Raw genomic sequence first — 19,614 nt, forward strand, 5'->3', positions numbered from 1 at the left:
TAGGGAAAATTTCATAAAACTATTTTTTATAATCAAAAAATTACCTTTTAAAATTTTTCTTTCAAAAAACTACTTTATATAACAAATTTGTTTCAATATACTACCATTTTATCATAAATGGGGTTTAACCACTAATAATGATTCACCGTAATTTGTTTTTCTTTCTTTCCCTCTCGTTTCTCTCTTCTTTTCTCGCTAACCCATTGACAGCAATACCTACGACGACTGTTATTTATTGATTAGTATTAAATATTAACGTAAAATGGTAGTATCTTGAAAAGAATTTTTTATATATACAAATGAGAATATTTGGTCAAAGATTTTAAAGTTTGACCTGAAGAGAGAGAAACAAACATTGTATTATGAAAGATGAAGTAATTCTTATGAGCTACATACAAACACTCACATTTTGACACTTTTTTAAAATCTCTATTTTCTTTTATTGGTCATGTATTTCCCATTGGGCATTTCATTGTTATTCCTATCTTGAATCTTTTCATATATAATGTGATTTTATAACTTGAATTCCTCATTGATTTCAAACTGTAATAGATATATTCACACTATTCAATATTCATATTTTACTTAAAATCTTTATTTTTAATTAATTTTATCTATACAAATATATTAAAAGGTGTTCCCATCACAAGAACGCGGCATAACCATTTGCGAGGTTTGATTCTTAAACCGGATCGAGCAGGTGCCTAAGCTTTTAAACGCGCTTTTCTAGGGGTCCCATTCCATTCCTTTGGCAAAGGGCCTAACTACAGCTCTGAGTAACTCCTTGTCTCATTGATCCGAAAAGAAAGGCATAAGTCGAAAGAAATCCTCCCGTGGAGGACCTGGTTCGCTGGTGCCACGTGACACTCTTCTCGAGCTTCTAATATAGATGTTTATAATCTCATTAAAAAAAAAATTACAATCTGTAGTTATTAGGATTCGAACACAAGACCTTTGAAATGAAGTGTGAGTGTTAAACCACTAATTCCACTACAATTTTAATATTCAATATTTCAAAGTAAAATATAATAAAAGTCTTATAATTATATGTAATTATAAAGACATAGACAAACTTTTTGATCTCGAACATTTTTATCAAGTAATAACATTCTTTTACCCTAATTTCATTGAAAATGTTATTTTTATCCTCAACTCTTTAGAAGTTTTTTTTTAAAAAATAACTCATCATGCCATAATGTCCATTTTTCAATTTCGTACTAGACAAAATATTACGAAAAGCTAATAAAATCAATTATGAAATTTATGTACAATATTATATTTGATAATTGCAACTGACACGGGACATCGTCCGAGTCAAAATATTAGTTTTACTTGAAACAAAGGAATCTTTCACATTTTTAAAGTTGTGTTGGAATCTCCCCGATTCTAAATAGAAACAACAAAAGAAAACTGTAAGGGTAATAGTTAAAAATATGTAATAACTATCTCTCAAAAAAAAAACTTGTTTGGTTGGGAGAATTTAGCTGTTAAATAAAGAAATGAAAGTATTTAAAGAATTTTCACAAGTTTGGTTTTCTACATTCCTTTTCCTACCCTTTAAGATCAGATAAACTATAAAAAACTGACAATAGATAAAAAATACACTTAGTTAGGTTGCAGAAATCTATTAACTCTTATAAGCTATAACACACACAGTCAAACACTTACATTTCTTGCAACTTTTTTTTAACACCTCAAATTTTTTTTTTCTCAAATTTGTTTCTAAAATATCCTGCTATAACTTATAATAAAAATAAGGAAAAATTGACAATAGAGGTCTGAACTTTGGGCGATAATTTTTAAAAGGTTTAAACTATTGATTAACCTGTGTAGGTCCCAACTTTAAAAGGTCTTAACTTTTAGCGGGACTCGATGACTTAAAACTGACGATTTTTTTTAAAAATCTCACCTAGTTCTTACTTTCCTCCCTCAATTAACTCTTTTGGTGTGACCCAAGTTTTACAAGTTATGACCTATTAAGCTAGTTTCAAGTCACTAAGACCCGCTAAAAGTTAATACCCCTAAAGTTGGGACCTACACAGGTTAATCAATAGTTCAGACCTTTTAAAAATTATCACCCAAAGTTGAGACCTTTATCGTCAATTTTTCCTAAAAATAAAGTATATTATAACTCGTTTGGTTGGGAATATTTGAAAGAAAAAATAACGGAAATGAAACATTTACAGTCAGAAATTCGTTAACTCTTATGCACATAAATCGGACCAATCGGATCGGATTCGGACCGGACCAATTCAGATCGGACCGTTTTCGAATCAAGTTACATTCGGATTGGGATCGGACCGGATCGGAGCGTTTCGGATTGGGTCATCGTTCAAACTATTATTTCGGATCGGAATCGGACCAGACCAATTCAGATCAGACCGTTTTCGGATCAAGTTACATTCGGACCGTGATCGGATCGTTTCGGATTAGGTCATCGTTCGGACTATTATTTCAGATCGTTTCAGATCGGGTTTCGGATTATGGTTTCAGATCATCGTATCGGATTTCGGATTGGGCAAGAAAGATTTTGAGCTCTTTTAGTAGGAAAAGGGTTGTCCACTTGTCCTACGTAAATAAATTTTATTCTATACTAATCTTTTGAGTTATTAATTATATTAATTGTTTAGTAGTTAGTACTCTCTAGTCCCTACATTTTTTTAAATTATTCCGTTTAACTATTTGAGTATTCGTTACATATACTTACATGAAATTCTTCTAAAGTTTTGTTTATTTATTCATAGAAACGTTGTAATATAATTATATAAATTATAAGATTTTGAAAATATGAAGGAAAAATTATAAGATTTTGAAAATTATAAAAAAAAACGGGTAAGTTTCGGGTATTTCGGATCAAAGCCTAATCGAAACCAATAATTTCAGATCGGTTTACCTTCGGATCGGATCGGTTTTAGGTCGGGTCGGTTTCGGATCAGGTAAGATTATATCGGATCATTCGGATTTCGGATGAGTTTCGGATCAAGATTATTTCGGATCGGGATTCGAACCGGATCGGTACCGTTTCGGATTCGGATCAAGGTTCGGACCGTCTCGTTCGGACCCAGATCGGACCACGGATCGGATATTTCGGACCGGATTTTCGGATCAGGATCAACTTTGCCAGGTCTATGCACATACAAACTCCACTATTTTTTCTCAATTTTTTTCCAAAATCTCCAGCTATAACTTATTAAAGTTTAAAATAAATTATGTTATAACTTGTTTGGTTGGGAGCATTTGTATGAAAAAAAAGAAAATGAAAGCATTTAAATATTTTTTTCCCTCATCTTTGAATAAAAAAGAACGGATCCCCTTCGTCTTACATTGAATAAGCCAAAAAAAAAACGCCGTTGCCGGGGATCGAACCCGGGTCACCCGCGTGACAGGCGGGAATACTTACCACTATACTACAACGACTTTGTTGATAAAAAAGTCCTATTAAGTTATTTATTTTAGGCATAACTGGAAATTACGCTACGTCACTGATGACGTAACTCTAAAAGGCAAGGTAAGCATTGTCAACAAGAGAAATAAAATAGAGAATCCTGCCATGCAGATATGACATATCCCGAATGATTATTGACATGTTGAGATAAGAAAAAGGAGTTGCACTTCTATAACGGTATTTCCTTTGAAATTTGAATTACACCAAATTATTTACATGTATTTTTCCACACAGAATTTTGAGAATTAATTATGTCGCAAATTATTTATATGTAAATATAAAATAAGTTGATATTTCAAAGCTACCTATTGAGATAAATCAAACATGTAAACCTATATTACTATACTTTTTTCTTCATGTGAAAAGGACAATTCACAGTAAGAAAATGGTGTAGATAATAAGTAGTGCCAAAATATAAAATGTAATCATGTTTGTAAAACGGAAAGTGGATTAGAAGGTCAATTGCTTCACTCAAAGCCAAGCACAACTTATAAACTTTGTTTGAATCAACTTATTTTTACTTATTGTAGACACCAAATTTTAAACCATGTCGTGGATAAATTTTTTAAAAATCAAGATTTCTGAAAGTAAATAAAAATAACGAAGACTTCATGCATCATGGAGCGTACTCCCCGCCAAAGGCACGTTCCGTCTCAAAGCGTGAGCTTCATTCCTATGGTATTCCATTTTGCGCTTTAATCATATGGTTGTCTACTTGTCTAGCTAATTGAGTAGTAACGTAACGCCATATTAAGTTCTAAGTCATGAGTTCAAATCCGATAAGGTTCTTTTGAGATTTTCATAAAATTCCATTATGTTTGAACAGGAAATATAGAGATGTTTGTTACGTTGATATTTTGAAAGTACAAAGTGAGCAACTTTCCAAGTATAATAAGTTATACTATAGTAATTATAAAGTTGGAATACTATTCAACATATAATAATGATAAGAGAAGTCGTTTCTCGAATCAGCAACTATAACTATATCCCAATAACGAAAAGATCTGAAATCGACAAATGAAAAAGTAAGCGGACTTGTCCTATTGAATCGTGCGCAAAGTCTTATAAAAGACCGTCTCACGTTAACACTAACGTGAGACGAGTATGTTTTTCCTCCAATTCTTAGCCTAGGCCTTTATTTATGGTTTTATGGTTGATAATAATTGTGATTCTGGCTATCAGTTAATGTTTTTTGATAAATAGTTATGGTATTTGGGTATTTAGTTATTATTATTTTCTAAACAGAAAACGCACAAAACTCAGATTATCTCCTGCAATTTCACCACCTTGAATCTCTCTAATGGCGAAAATTTTGAATATGGCGAAAATTTTGAAGAAATTTCAACACTTCTCAAACACAACAATTGGAAAATTTTGATGGGTTCTTCAAACATCACTAAAAAGCTAAACCCATATATTATTCAATATGTTCTTCATCATAATCAGTTTTTTGATCCAACTAAACTTCTGGGTTTCTTCAACTGGTCACATTCTCAATTGGGTATTCATCAATATTTGTTTTCTTTCTCAATTTTGGTTGTTCTTCTTTGATAATAATCATCAATGTTTGTAAGAAAAATAGTTTCTTGATTGAAACTGCTAATGTGTTCTTGTGTGTTAAAGATGGTGATTTTTGCCCTAGTTTGGTTTGTTGCAATTCTTTGTTATTGGAGAAGAGCATGATGGATCTGTTTTGTAGGGTTTATGATAGAATTAGTGCATAAGTTTTTTTTAGAAATACATAATTATTTATGCGTGATATTGAAGTTATCGCCAACAAAATGCATTATAATTTGATTTTTATGATATAACTAATATACTTCATCGCTTAACTAATATGCTTCCGCGATTAACTAATATACTCCAGCGACTAGCTAATATATTTCAACGACTAACTAATATACTTCAATACTTAACTAATTCATCAAGAATCAATTAAGGCCATCATAACTAATAGGTGCAAACACTTAACTAATTCTACTGCTGGTTTGATGCACGCGTGTGATGTCAGCATGACATCACGATCTCAAATTAACACTAACGTGAGACCGTCTCTCCAAAAACGAACTCTGAATCGTGACTATACCTACTATTCTAATATTCAAATTTGATAAGTTTAAAATACCCTGACATTAAGGCGATAATCCAATCATGCTTTCATGGTGACCAAGAAATAAAAAAAGTTGGTTGTATAAATTGTAGTTGGAGCTAGTAAAATAGAGTTTTATCAATTTTCAGGTAAAAGAGTTGAATCTCCTCAATCCTAACACAACATGCTTATCAAACAAGTTATCAATTCTTGATCATAGCCTAACCTATTTATTAAACGAGATATTAGGTATTGTTTATCAAGCACACACATAAATATGAATCAAATAAATCAATCTCGTGTATTTTTAGCCTCTTTCTTTTACACTAATATCTTACCCAGATAAACCAAATAGAACAAAAAAGGTACATGGGTAAAGAAAATAGTTAAAGAATCAATTCACACGCCAAACTAATAATATTGATAGAAGTAAAAGAATTTAATGGAGTGGAAAACTAGATCTGATTATCATGTTTGATTCAAGTTATGAAATGAAAAATAAATTGAATCAAATAAAAGATGTTACCTTAATGAGGTGTCTGGTTTAAACTTAGGGGGGAAGAAAAGGAAATGATTACCATTATCACCAAAAAATAAATTTAGTTACTTGAAGGGGAACAAAATGTAACAAATTAAGAAAGTGTATTACAATTTACAAACAAGAAGAAATTGAATAAATATTTGATCTTTTTTTTTTAAAGGATTTTTGAAGAAGAATAAAACAAATCTTTTCCCGTTTTCTCGTAATAACACAAACTTTTGATTATTTTTTAATAATACAAATTTTTGATCAAAATTCCTCCAGTAGGCAAATACCGGTTGTTAATTTGTTGTAGGAGATAACAAGCTGAGGAAAAGTTCATTTTGTAATTTCTTTTGACTTGTTTTACCGGTTACAAGTCAACTTGACCTACTGTAGAAATTTTGTGTTATTAAAAAATAATCAAAAGTTTGTATTACTAATTACCGCGAGAGAGAAACAAAATTTTATATTATTGTAATTAATTTTTTTTAAAAGCCAATAATATTAAACCAGACATGCTGTAAACAAGTTAAAAAACCTTAAACCAAACCTACTCATTCTAATATCGAGTTTACCACTAGTTAGCAAGTTGTGTTTCGTAGTAGCTGCAGTAAAAATTAAACTTCCAAACATACTTCAATTTTTAGCAGGATGGAAATGGAATATTAGATTGAATTTCAAAAATCAAGTCGATGTGTTATTTCTTTTTGGGTCCCAAGGAAAAGCCAAAAAGAAAAAGTGGCATTTCCGTAATTTAAAAGAAGAAGAAGGGCAATCTAGTTCCCACCCTTGATATTATTTCACCAATTTCCAACCATTCACACCGCACAGAAGACGCGTATACCAATCGAGATACTTCTTTCTTGAGAAACAAACACACCCACTTTTCATCTTCACCACTCATTCCTCCACGTCATCAATCCGCTCCATCTAAATCCTACGGTCATCATTCCTCTACCCAAACCCTAACCCGGCCCGTCAATCCCTCCTCCCTCCCTCCTCCTGGGGTTTATCTCCTAGAGAGAGAGAAATATTTAGAGAGAGAAACTGAAAACAAAAACACAGATAAAACAAACGCATAAGAAATTAAGAACTACTATAGGAGAGAGAGAGAAAAACCAAAAAAAAACTCAAAAGAGGATCATCTTCTTCCCTTGAAAAACCTCTAATTCACAGAGTACGAAAGGTTAGGGTTTCGATTCCTGATTCTGAAACGAAAGAAAAGTTTGTATGAGAGTATTAAAATTGAAATTATAGTTGAATGGACGAGATCTGGGAAAGAGCGGTGGAAACGGCGTTGGACGGACAAACGGAAAACGATTCAATAAAAAGCCTAACCCTAGACGGCGCCGTTAAGTGTGTTCAAGGTCGTTTACCAGCTTCATCAGTGTTAGAGAAGTTCCAGAATCTTCACCATCTTTCTCTTGCAAATATTGGTGTTTCATCTCTTGAGCAATTTCCTAACCTTCCAAGTTTACAGAAGCTTATACTTTCAGACAATCGAATCGCTTCTGGTTTAGAGTATCTTGTTCAAGCGGGTCTTGATTCACTTCGAGACCTTGATTTATCTAATAATCGAATTCAGTTTATAGAGGATCTTGCACCTTTAGCTCAGCTTAAGCTTGTTTCGCTTGATTTGTATGAGTGTCCTGTTACTAGGGTTAAGGATTATAGAGCTAGGGTTTTTGGGTTGATTAAATCGTTGAAGTATTTGGATAAGATGGATGCTGAGGAGAATGAGCGTCCTGAGAGCGATGATGAGGAGGAGGAGGATGAGGATGAAGAGGAGGATGATGATCCTGGGAGTGGGGAAGTTGATGCCGATGCCGATGCTGAGGGTGCGGGTTATAGGATGCCGAATGGGCATAGTAGTGGTGGTGGTGCTGGTGGTGGTGATGGGATTGTAGATGTTGATGAGGATGAGGAGAGTGATGCTGATGAGGAGGAGACGGAGATTGAGGCGTCTAGGAGGAGAGAGAATGGAGGGATGTATCATGGGAGGGAGAACGGGTTTAGAGTTGAGGCGGCTGGGGAGGTGGATGGTGAGGATGAAGATGAGGATGAGAATGAGAATGATGATGGGGAGGAGGAAGAGGATGTGGAGGAGATTGATGAGGATGATGGTGAGGAGGAGGAGGATGTTGTTGAGGTTCATGATATTGTGGATAGTGATGATGATGAAGAGGGGGATGGAGATGAGGAGTTTGAGGATGATGATGATGACGACGATGATGATGAGGATGATGAGGTAGAGGAGGTTGATAATGATGATGTTGTTGATGCTGTGGAGCCAGAGAGTACTGGCAGATTGATTAGCACAGATGGAGAGATTGATGGCCATGAACAAGGGGAAGACGAGGACGATGAGGATGATAATGGTGAGACTGGAGAGGAAGAGCTGGGTGTTGAAGATGAGGGAGAATCAGATGAGGATGATGAGGGTGAGGATGAGGATGAGGTATAACAACACACTAAACCTTTATAATTTTGCTTCTATGCATGTGTTTTACTTATATACTACCTGGTTAGGTTAATTTTTTATGTGAATGTGTGCAAGTGGTTTTGGTTTTCTGATTAGATAAATAATCTGTAAGTAATTGCTTGCCTTTCAGCTGATTCTATTCGCTCTGTAATTTTGCTGGCTGTGTGGTTCTTTACTTTTGAGCAAGTAATTGCTGGTTTCTTTTGAGGGTTATGCATCTGGTGTCCTTTAATTATGGAGATATTGAGCTCCTTGTGTGTATTATGTTTGCAATCTGTCCCTTAAATGTTGTCGAATATGCAGTTTGATCTTGTCACTTCAGGGGCTATTTGGATTAAAGAGGAAAAAGCTATAATTAGCCAGAATGAGAGAATAAGAAAGTAGTATACTGTGGATTGTTCCCTCTCTCTGAAGTCAGTTGTTACTTTATGAACTGCAGGAAATTGTTTTGGTAATTTGTGGTAGAATATTACCCTCATTGTTTCTCTTGCATACTGTCTTGCACACTTGCATGCACTTTTCATTTCTGAAAGCTGACTGGAGTTGTCATATTGCTGAGCTTCGAATGTGGACTATAAAACTCTTTAGAGAAGCCTGACTTGGATGTTTTAGTTAGAATTGGGTTTTCTTTCTATTGATTCATCTGTATTCTCTTCATAGTGGTTCTATTTTTATCTTGTTTGGTAGTTCTCTGGAGGCTTGAGCATGTGTTTACTGGACTGGTAATTTTAGGCTGTATGATTCAGAGTTTTTACTGATGATGCTTTAAGTTTCTTTAGAGCGCTAATTCAGGAGTGCTGTTGGATTTTTAGAATCAGATTGCTGATTAAGGTTCAAGTTATGACTTCCTAGTTTTACATTTGGAGTAAATTTCTAGGTGGTGCTCCTCTTTGTGTTTTTGTGAGGTTACTTTTGGATTTATGCTTGAAAATGCTTAATAGTTTATATTTTTGCGTGGGCTAGTTGTGGCTCTTTGTTGCATCATTTCATCATTTGATCCTTGCTTGATGATGAACTAGTATCACTTATCTATGAACTAGTTGCAGTATTGCTCCTTGTGGTTTATGCTATTTCAGGCTCAGTGGGGAATGAAAAAGTTTGGAGTTACCCTTTATTCTGATTGATGGTTTTATATACTGGATGTCGTTATTGATGTAGCTTGGCCTTTTTTAAAAAAATTATAGATTTTAAAGGTGTGTGTCTTCCTGAGGAAAATTTCTCCTGTCTTGCTATTCTGATATGGTGTTTGGTCACTTTTCACTCTAGATATTACGTTTGCTTTCGTTCTGTGTGCCACATACATTACTGTGTAACCAAGTTGCTGGTATTTTAGTATTTATTGGTCCTTTCTCTGCTCATCCCTTTGAAACCTTGTTCTGGGTATTGATTGTTTTTTTCTTGCAAGGAAAAAGGGGGGGGGGGTATGGGGTTTGATTTTGCATTTTTCCTGTTCTATGGTGCTGGTTTATGTGGGGGAACTCTACTGTATCTTCTGGAAATGTAAAATGGTGGCTGTATATTTCACTTGTTGATTTTTATCTGTTCTTGCTGATAAACTTGTGTGTTACCATGGTCAGGAAGAAGATGGCGAAGAGGGGTACTTGGTTCAGCGGGTTAGACAATCAACAGAGGATGCAGAAGAAAGTGACATGGAGGCTGTAAATGATGCTGGAGAAGGTGAGGAAGTTGAAGATGATGAAGATGATCTTGGGGAAGGGCAGGTGATGGCTCCATCTTCTTCTGAATCAAAGAGGAAGAGAGATGATGCAGATGTAGATGATGAGGAAGATGCGGATGATGCAGAAAGACGGTCCTCAAAAAAGCGTCTGTGAGGAGGAAGAGATGCAGAGAGGAGGTGGGTCCTCGAAGAAGCGTCTGTGAAGAAGAAGATTTTGCTGTAAGGTTCTTCCATGGGTGTGACTGAGAGAAAGGAGATATGGAGAACCTGAATGTATATCTCTGATTGGTAGGCAGTTTTTAAGAGGGTTTTAGGATGTTGTTTTTTTTAGGAGGGAAAACTAACTCCAGATGATGGGTTTTTTTTAAATCTTGTTCAAAAAGTGGTTAGTAATGGTTTTGGCTCCTGCTCTTATAAAATAGCCGTTAGTTTGGTATTTAAATGACAGTTGAATGGAAGGGTTCATTGTCCTGGTGGTTTTCCCCCCAAAATTCCTCAGTATATATTTATTAGGAAAAAGAAAAAAAAAGGGGAAATTAAATTTTATAGTAGGAACTCCAACAGTCTTTGTTAGTTGGTTATACTACCCGGTACCCGCTCAATTGCTAGTTCAAGCAGTTTTCAATTGGAGATACTCAGATGTATAAAAAGGCTTTCTTTTAAGATGCTTTCTTTCTCTCTTTGTTAATGTCACTCTTATATATGGGCATTTTCGACTTTAAACTTTTTTTACTCTTTCTCTCTCTAAACTTGTTTAATTATCTTTTTGTTCATATTCATTATTCCCTGTGTCTGTGTGTGTGCTAGTGGCAATTTCCAACTATAACTCATCGCGTTCCCAGCAGGTATGATTTATCAATCATCATTGCCACATGGAGTTTTAATTTCTGTCTAAATAAAATTGGTGCTACATTTGGCTTCTTTATGCCTATTGCCTACACTACTTGTGGGTCGGACTCATTGGACGTTGTTTTTAATCTATTGCGGCCCATCTCACATGTACATTGATTATTGGGCTAATTAAAGTCTTGTTTTTTCACCAATCAAGGTGAGTGAATGTGATTGGATAAGGTTTTGCATCATACCAAAACTAGTGGATTTGGGAAAAGGAACATTATTCTCTCTCTTCGTTTCTCCCTCCCCTCTTTTTCTTAAGACTTAATAATACAACTATGTTGTTATCTCCATCTTTTACCACACTCATTAGTCCACTAAAAACTCGCAATGGTATTTTCAGAAGGAACCCCTCACCATACTCATCAACTCTCAAGGTGGTTGCCATGGCAAAGGGAACCAGCAACGACACCGAAGATGTCGGGATAGCCGAGAAAGCAGCCATAGTAGGAGGATTGATCTCGTCTCCGGTGATCGGGTGGTCCCTCTTCACCCTTAAGACCACTGGTTGTGGACTGCCTCCAGGGCCTGGTGGGTCCATTGGGGGTCTTGAGGGGGTGAGCTACTTAATTGTAATAGGCATAGTAGGCTGGTCTTTGTACACAAAAACGAAGACAGGTTCAGGCCTACCTAGTGGACCTTTTGGTTTACTGGGTGCTGTTGAAGGCTTATCCTACTTATGCTTGCTTGCCATTCTTCTAGTCTTCGGATTACAGTTTGTGGAGAAAGGTTCTATCCCTGGCCCTCTTCCAGACGACCAGTGTTTCGGCTAACTTTATATATGAATGTATCATGTATGTGGATCACTTTATAACTTTATATTAAGTAGAATCATCAGAAATCTTCCCTACTTTTGTCTCTGTAGGATTTACATTCGAGTTCTCAATTCTGATGCCCTTCAACTTCGGTTTTTGGGCAAATAAAAATCAACAAGTCCTTGAACATAGTATTAATATTTGGGTGATAATTCAATCTAAACAGCTTACAATCTAGTATTCAACATCAATTTAGTTTAAACTTGATTATTGTTCGACTTGGTTCAAACTCAGTCCTAAATCTACCTTGTGTTTACATTGTATTGGACCAATCTATCTTGAAACTTATTTGTCTAAGGTGAAGCGAATGCTCCTTTAACTAGAAGCTACAGAGTAGCAACAAGAACATATACTTCTTAGTTTTCATATAGTTTAACTGGTTAATCCTAAGTATTAACGATCTTTGTTACCAATATTAGCCAATGATTGTAGTAAAAATTGGGAGATATTACAAAATATGCTAATATATATACAACTTCCGAGACCAAACTTATACAAAGGTCTCTGATCAAAATATGATTTGAAAAAATTGTTTCAAGTCTCTAGTTCTACTTGTACGTCTGTTGGTGGCGTAAAGAAGTCAGGATCCAAACCCCAAATGTTAAAACCTACTTCATCAATCTTCCATGTTTCTTCAATCTCCCTTTGATGATTAGCTGAGTGTTCTCCATACCTAAATACTCTAACAGAGGTTTTACCACTGTGAGCTATATTAATCCCATCAACATACCTATAATCTTCTATTACTGATTCTGCACTTGTCTCCCAAAACACTCCATCTCCGTCATCATTTTCAACACTGTTCTTCAAACGCAGCATTCTTGAGTCCTCAAACTGGAGGAGTAGTCCAGATCTTTGGCTGAAGTAGCCCCATAAAGTGTGGTGAATGATTTCAAATTTTGCGCCACTTTGTGCATCTAGAGTTGCTTGGCTTGTCTCAAGCTTCAGGATGAAGCAATCCTCGTTGTTGATGACCTTCTCACCGATACATGTTGCATCTATGAATAAGTTGGCTGTAGCCCTTGGATCCAACCCCTGACAACATTACGGTTCAAACAAACTTCAAAACAACCAATTCATGATACTCCCAAGCTAAGGAAACTATGTACGTAGCACAAAAATAGTTGGTGTTTCGGGATCCAAAGGGGGAAACCTCAATCCCCAGCAAGTTTTGACGTAATTTGCATGAAATTGGTTGAGGTTTTGAAAATGGAGAAACCTGAAATCTCACCCGTTCTTGTGCTTCATAGAAGGATAAAAGAACAACTCCAACATTTTATAGCTTGAAACTATCATTCAACTCATTGATATACTGGTTAAAGCACAAATTTGAGACAGAGGTTTTATCTGAAGGATTGTTACCTCTTCTTTCACATATCAACATGCCTAAGCTAAAGTAAGTGCATATGGGCGACTGGCTCTTCTTAAAAATAAAAACTAGTTATATTTTCTAGTACATGATGATATAGATGCACCAAGTTTTAGACAGGATTGAAGCTACTAACTTACCTGTAGAAATCGGCGTAATGGTCTTGGGGAACCAGTAGTGACACAAGGTTGATTTGATGATTGCCTCCAAGAAAGCTTGCCATTGTTTCCAGAAAAAACTTTGCAGCCAGATACCACAAATTCCAAGCACCACAAGTTTGGATTCTTTTGCCACAGTACGAATCCCCCAGTTTCCTCGGTGTTCTTTCCCTTCACAGCTTGATCACCCAAATGAAAAGCAGTTGCGCCAATCTTAGCATGTCCTATGACACACATGCTTTGTATTGAGCTTATGGCTGCTTGGCCTCCTGTAGCTGCAATATACTGCTGTACGATATACTTTGCAGTCGATGTTTGCTGTATTTGAAACAACTAACTATTTAGCAACCAATCTGTGGGAGCTAGCCCAAGAAAAATATCTGACCATATATATGAAGTGTATATCCATTCTTCTATGAAGATTTTCTTACAAAAACATGCTTTCTTCAAACAGAGTTTTCAAGGCAGTAAATAGATTTCTTTTTTCATTTTTCACTATGTGTCTCAAATATCATAAATCCAAAATCATAATAAACACTGCAGAAAAGATCATGGATGTAATGCAAGTTGGGAAATTAGAGACATTAATGATTCATATATGCTGCCTGCTGATAGAGTTGGCAAACCCTGTTGATGTGTTTTACAGTTTAACCAAACAAATCATCCTGGTAATTTAATTAGCTAGCTCTTTTTGTAAGAAAATCAAATCCAAATAAAGCAGTTACTGCAATGGGTTGTTGACGTACATATTCATTCTTCTAAGTTATAATTGGGTTGGTGACTTGTTCTATGAGTCCGTATTTAATCCATTTAATCAATAGGTCGTGTCAGGTCAACTTAATTATGTTAAAATACCGAACACAAGCCTATTTCAATCTATGTGTCGAGTTGTGGGCTCGTATTTGTAGAATGGGACAAGAATGTGTCAACGAGAGTGTTTAAAACATATATGCATTACAAATTTAAAGGGAAGAATGTATTAAGCAACAACTCACAATGGAACTATCTCTAACAGGGCGATTGATGTTGTCAATATGGACCTGAAGAGGAATGAGAGGGGAGCCAACATGGTAAAGAAGGAAGCGAAGCTCGTTGATTCGGCCTAGTATAACAGGTGATGACCATTTATCCGATGTTTGAGCTTTCATCCATTGTTGCATATTCTGGCAACGCAATGCAACATTGTTGCCCATGTTGTTGAACATCTCCTCTGGAATTGGTACCTCGAGGATCGTCTCGAGGGCATCTTCCTTGTCCAAATTTGGGCATAGTTTCCTCATTCAGACTCACGGAAACAAGATATATAGTTTATATGCTAAACAAAACAAAGAGATAAACCCAAATATGGTGCAGTTTTGAACAATATATCATAAGAGTTTGAATACTACTTTTCAGTATTTGCCTAAATGAGAAATATCAGAAGAAGTGGCATGCACATAAAACTCTGTTTATACAAAGTCAAAATGAAAGATACATAATGTACAAAAACCAAAGAGGCGCAAAAGAGGATCGATGGGTAGGAGAAATAGTCCTACCATATAGAATCATAGTATAGTTGTTTTTGGGTGGGATTAATTTGCGGGAAAGTCAACCAATGAAAGGCTACCCTTGTTTTTAGATATTTCATGGATAGAAATTTTCTTTTGGCCTCCTTTTTTTCCTCATGGATGATCAACATGGAACAGTCAAGAGAAATGCAATAATAATCGTTTGAAATGGGATTATGAATCTATGACCATTTTTATAGTAGTATATATTAATCCCCACATTTCCAAACTTGAAAACCTCATTAAAGGAGACGATATAGCTACATACTATGTTGGTTAAAAATAGAAAAAATATATTTTTTTGAATGGAAGAAATCATGTACATTGATAGGGTTTGGGACTATTGGGAGTTACCAATTTCTTGTTTCTTTAGTCAAATTTTTCAATATGATTTATACTTTAACAACATAATAATAACATCGTGACAATAACTTTTTAAGGGTATGAGCAATGCCCCTCGTAATTAATACTAGCTAATATGCACGCTATGCGTACGGCAACATATCAACATCAATACTAACATTAGAAACGGTTAGAGGCGTTAATATTATTCCACAACAAGAATATCACCCTTTTTCGTCCGCCAAAATCGGACGCTAAAAACGCGAGATCGGACGCTAAAGAGATTAGCGTCCGTCAACAGACGCTAAAAAGCTGATGCAAAACCCCTGGTCGCTAATTCTTCAATTAGGGTCCGCTAAGCGGACGCTAAAAATTTAGCGTCTGAGATTTGAGATTTAGCGTCCGATTCTAAAATCGGACGTTAATTAGCGCCCGGTTAAAAGTCGGACAGTAATTACCGACTGACAAGTCGGTCGGTAATTATCGACTCCCTAAACGGTATGTAATTACCAACTGCCTAAACAGTCGGTTATGTGTATTAACAGTCGGTATTAATGTGTACAATACTTTTTTTTTCTCTTTTATATTCTGTCACTCGCAGTTAGAGGTGATCATGGGCCGGGCCGGGCCGCGGCCAAAAAAATTTGCCCATTGGCCGGGCCGGGCCTAAATTCGGGCCGAATTTTTGTGTCCAAAGCCCGCTATTTCGGGCCGGGCTTAGCGGGCTTTTGCGGGCCAAAACGGGCCGGGCCAAAAAATAGACTAAAAAGTCGTTTTTAGCTTGCCCAAAGCCCCCCAAAAACAAAAAAAAAATGACCGGGCCGGGCCCGGCCCGGCCCGCGGGCCGAAAAATTCTGCCCAAACCCGGCCCAAAAACGGGCCGGGCCAGCGGGCCGGGCCATGTTTGATCACCTCTACTCGCAGTGTAGTCTTTTGTCCTTTGTGTATTGTTTTTTACTTGGAAGATACTAGCAATACAAAAGTACGAAGGAAATGAAAGCACGAAATTACGGAGCAAAAGAAATATTTTTTATAGATTAAAAAAAGTTTTACATACTTTAACTTGCAAAAAATAAAAATTACAGTACATTGTTCCAAAAGAACACAAAAATTACGTTAAAACTACATAAAATTACAGTAAAACTACGCAAAATTACTTTAAAACTACACAAAATTACATAAAACTTCCATAAAATTAACTCGTTTAACTGCTAAGAACAAGTTAGATTTATTAATCACCTGCAAAATCAAACAAACAAAAACAAAATTAGAAATAAAATTAAACCAAAATTATAATTAAATATCACGTTATTAGCGCCCAAAAAAAAAAACAAACAAAACTAAAAAACAATATTATTAGTTTTATTAGAACCCGAAAACCCGATCCACCCGAAAACCTCACACACCACTGCCGAAACCCGCCCACCCCTGCCGCCGACACCCACCAACCCACCCATCCGAAACCCACCCGAAAACCCAACCAACCCGAAAACCTCACCCACCTGAAACAAAACTCATCCACCCACCCCTGCCGAAACCCACCCATCCGAAACATACCCGAAAACCTCACCAACCCCTGCCGAAACGCACCCGCGCACCCACCCCTGCCGAAACCCACCCACCCAAAACCCATCTGACCCACTAATCACTCCCGAAAACCCACCTGACCCACAAACCACCCCCGAAAACCTGAGCCCACAACCACCCCTGAATACCTTAGCCCACAACCACCCCCGAAAACACTGGCCCATAACCACCCCGCAACACCAAAACCCGAAGCTCCCCAAAACCCGCAACCCATCCCACCTGTAAACAGACTCAAAACCCTCAAAACCCGACCCAAAATTGTACCTTGAACAACCAAAATACCTCTAAAATCAAACAGAAAAAAATCCAAAATAAAGATAGATACACTTACTTGTTGAAAATTAGAGAGGATGAGAATTGGATTTAGAGGTTAAAGATGAGAGAAAGAGAGAGAAAGTGTAGAAGAGAAGAGAGAAGAGAGGAGAGAGAATAAGTGGGGGAAGGCGGGCAAAAGGAGAGAGAATTAGTAAGGAATGATTAACAATTTTTTTTAGCAAAATCTTTTTTCAGCGTCCGTTTGACAGACGTTAAATTTTAGATAGCAGACACTAATTAGCGTTCGTTCGAAAAACGGACGCTAATTTTAGAAAAGCGGACGCTAATTAGCGTCCGTTCCAAAAACGGACGCTAATTTTAGAAAAGTGGACACTACTTAGCATCCGTTCAAAACATGGACGCTAATTTTACAAAAACGGACGCCAATTTGCGTCTGATTGTGCCGGACGGTAAATTCAGACGCTAAAAACGCGGATTCTTGTTGTGTTTTATTGTAGATAATTTGATCATTCGCATCAATTTGATAAACAAACATATATCAGAATGTACGTACTATAGGTTGATATTATTAGATAATTTATACTAATATCTTTATATATGTATAATTTATTGCGTATCATCACATTGAGAAATTGGATGGTATAAGCCTATGTATTTTATATATTTAAATTACGAACATATTTTTAAATAATATATCTAATAATCATTTCATATTTCTACATAAAGATAAAATGATAAGGTGTATCATCCCCACTGACACAAACGACTAATACGAACATTTAAATAAATAAAATGATAAAATTATCTTAATCAACACATACGACAATTATAAAAAAAATGAGACTATCTTCTTATTTTTCTTGGTATGTTTATGGATGGTTATTGTATGTTCTTTGAAATTGTAATTGAAATTGGAAGTTTAGGTATATAAGTTCTTCTTTTGTACTACCTCCGTTTCCTAAAGATCTTCCTTGTTACTGTTACTACAAATACAAATGAGAATTAATTTGTGTGGGGTGTGGGGTGGATAAAGTAGGAGAGACAAAGGGGTTAAGATATAAAAACAAATAAAAAGAGGTTAAAGTAGGAGAGAGAAAGGGAGTAAAATTGAATTAATAATGTAATGGTGGACCATATGATAGGGACATGAGAGGGTAAAAAGGGGAAAAAAATTCCAAATAAGAAATAAAGTAAAAGAGGGAAGATCTTTGGGAAACGGAGGTAGTAATTATTTGGAATTGCTTTAGTTATATCAATTAATTTTCAATCGAATATTTCTCATTTTAAGCATTTTTTTTTCCGGAAAGGTATTATGTATGCATAAATTACATCTTACTATAAGTTAGACAATCTTAACTTTTCTTACTACACATAATTGTATATCAAAAAGAAATTGAATATTTTAAAATAAGCATTTAAGTGAAGGTTAGAAAAGTAATTTTATAGGAAGACACCATAGCTCCCTCTTTACTTATATAATACTAGTTGTATATGCACGCGATGCGTGCGTCGACAAACTTATGTAGTTATATACAAATTGACATTTTTTTTATTCAAAATTATTTTGAAGTGATGTAAATTATTGAGGTTCTTTTGTAGATGTTATTATCTTTTTAAATTAAAGGTGAATGATTTTTAACTGTTCAATACCGTCACTGTAAAATTTGGTAGATGATTTAATAATTTTCTTTTCAGCGACTTTAGTATAGTTCATTAACAATTATAGATGTTAATAAACCATGTTGTTTGAACTTTATAAATATGAAATATTATGTTATCACGATATGTTGCTAACTTTTTTTGGTTGAAGTTCTAATTGATTTCGTGAATTGATTGTGTCAATCTAGTTTGTTATTAATAATATTGCGTATTCCATTTTTGATCTACTCATATGGCAAGTTTCATTGATTCTCATTTTCAATTTTTTTATAAAAGAAAAACATTATCTCATATGACAAGTTCCATCATTGATTCTCATTTTCAATTTTTTAAAAAAGAAAAACATTATTTTAAATCACTATTAGAGGGTATTTTTGTCACTTCAAAAGATAATGTCACACCTCATCCATTGGCTTATATAATAGAGATATATAATAGAGATGATAGAAACATTTATCATTTAGAGTTAGGCCCTTATATTAGGACTGGGTTGTTAATACAAATTTACATTAGAAAATTCTCTTATTTGCCCCAAATCAATTCTTATTATATACTTTTTCTAACATATGAATGTATGAGTGTTTAACCCATGTAATGCAAGAAGACATGATATCGTGTGCATGACCTTAACGAGCCATCTATTGCCTATTGTCCCAAAAGTTTTGAAAAAACTCTGAAGTTCCAAAATTTTCTAGTTCAAACAAGCATATAATGACTCTTCTAATAAGAAAAATTTGATAAAAATGAATT

The 19,614-nt window shown here is 35.4% G+C and overlaps 3 protein-coding genes and 1 non-coding gene across 4 annotated transcripts; 2 read left to right on the forward strand and 2 right to left on the reverse strand.

Annotated features, from left to right (window-relative positions):
• Nucleotides 1–3,345: 3,345 nt before the first annotated feature.
• Nucleotides 3,346–3,417, reverse strand: TRNAD-GUC (transfer RNA aspartic acid (anticodon GUC)). The gene has a single exon. It is a non-coding gene; the product is annotated as a tRNA-Asp (tRNA).
• A 3,652-nt stretch (nt 3,418–7,069) lies between these two features.
• On the forward strand, nt 7,070–10,880 carry LOC104895868 (acidic leucine-rich nuclear phosphoprotein 32-related protein). The gene is made up of 2 exons (XM_048645850.2): nt 7,070–8,515; nt 10,117–10,880. The coding sequence occupies exons 1-2, from the start codon at nt 7,319–7,321 to the stop codon at nt 10,369–10,371; spliced, it is 1,452 nt and encodes a 483-aa protein (XP_048501807.2). The 5' UTR covers nt 7,070–7,318; the 3' UTR covers nt 10,372–10,880.
• Nucleotides 10,881–11,176: 296 nt separating this feature from the next.
• On the forward strand, nt 11,177–12,060 carry LOC104895869 (hypothetical protein). The gene has a single exon (XM_010682508.4). The coding sequence runs from the start codon at nt 11,390–11,392 to the stop codon at nt 11,882–11,884; it is 495 nt and encodes a 164-aa protein (XP_010680810.2). The 5' UTR covers nt 11,177–11,389; the 3' UTR covers nt 11,885–12,060.
• A 229-nt stretch (nt 12,061–12,289) lies between these two features.
• On the reverse strand, nt 12,290–15,148 carry LOC104895870 (hypothetical protein). The gene is made up of 3 exons (XM_010682509.4): nt 14,449–15,148; nt 13,436–13,771; nt 12,290–12,961 (listed from the first exon to the last, which is right to left on the reverse strand). The coding sequence occupies exons 1-3, from the start codon at nt 14,731–14,733 to the stop codon at nt 12,461–12,463; spliced, it is 1,122 nt and encodes a 373-aa protein (XP_010680811.1). The 5' UTR covers nt 14,734–15,148; the 3' UTR covers nt 12,290–12,460.
• Nucleotides 15,149–19,614: the final 4,466 nt, after the last annotated feature.

The sequence above is a fragment of the Beta vulgaris genome, chromosome 6 (genome assembly GCF_026745355.1).
Source record: "Beta vulgaris subsp. vulgaris cultivar EL10 chromosome 6, EL10.2, whole genome shotgun sequence".
In the NCBI taxonomy this organism is placed as follows: Eukaryota; Viridiplantae; Streptophyta; class Magnoliopsida; order Caryophyllales; family Amaranthaceae; genus Beta; species Beta vulgaris.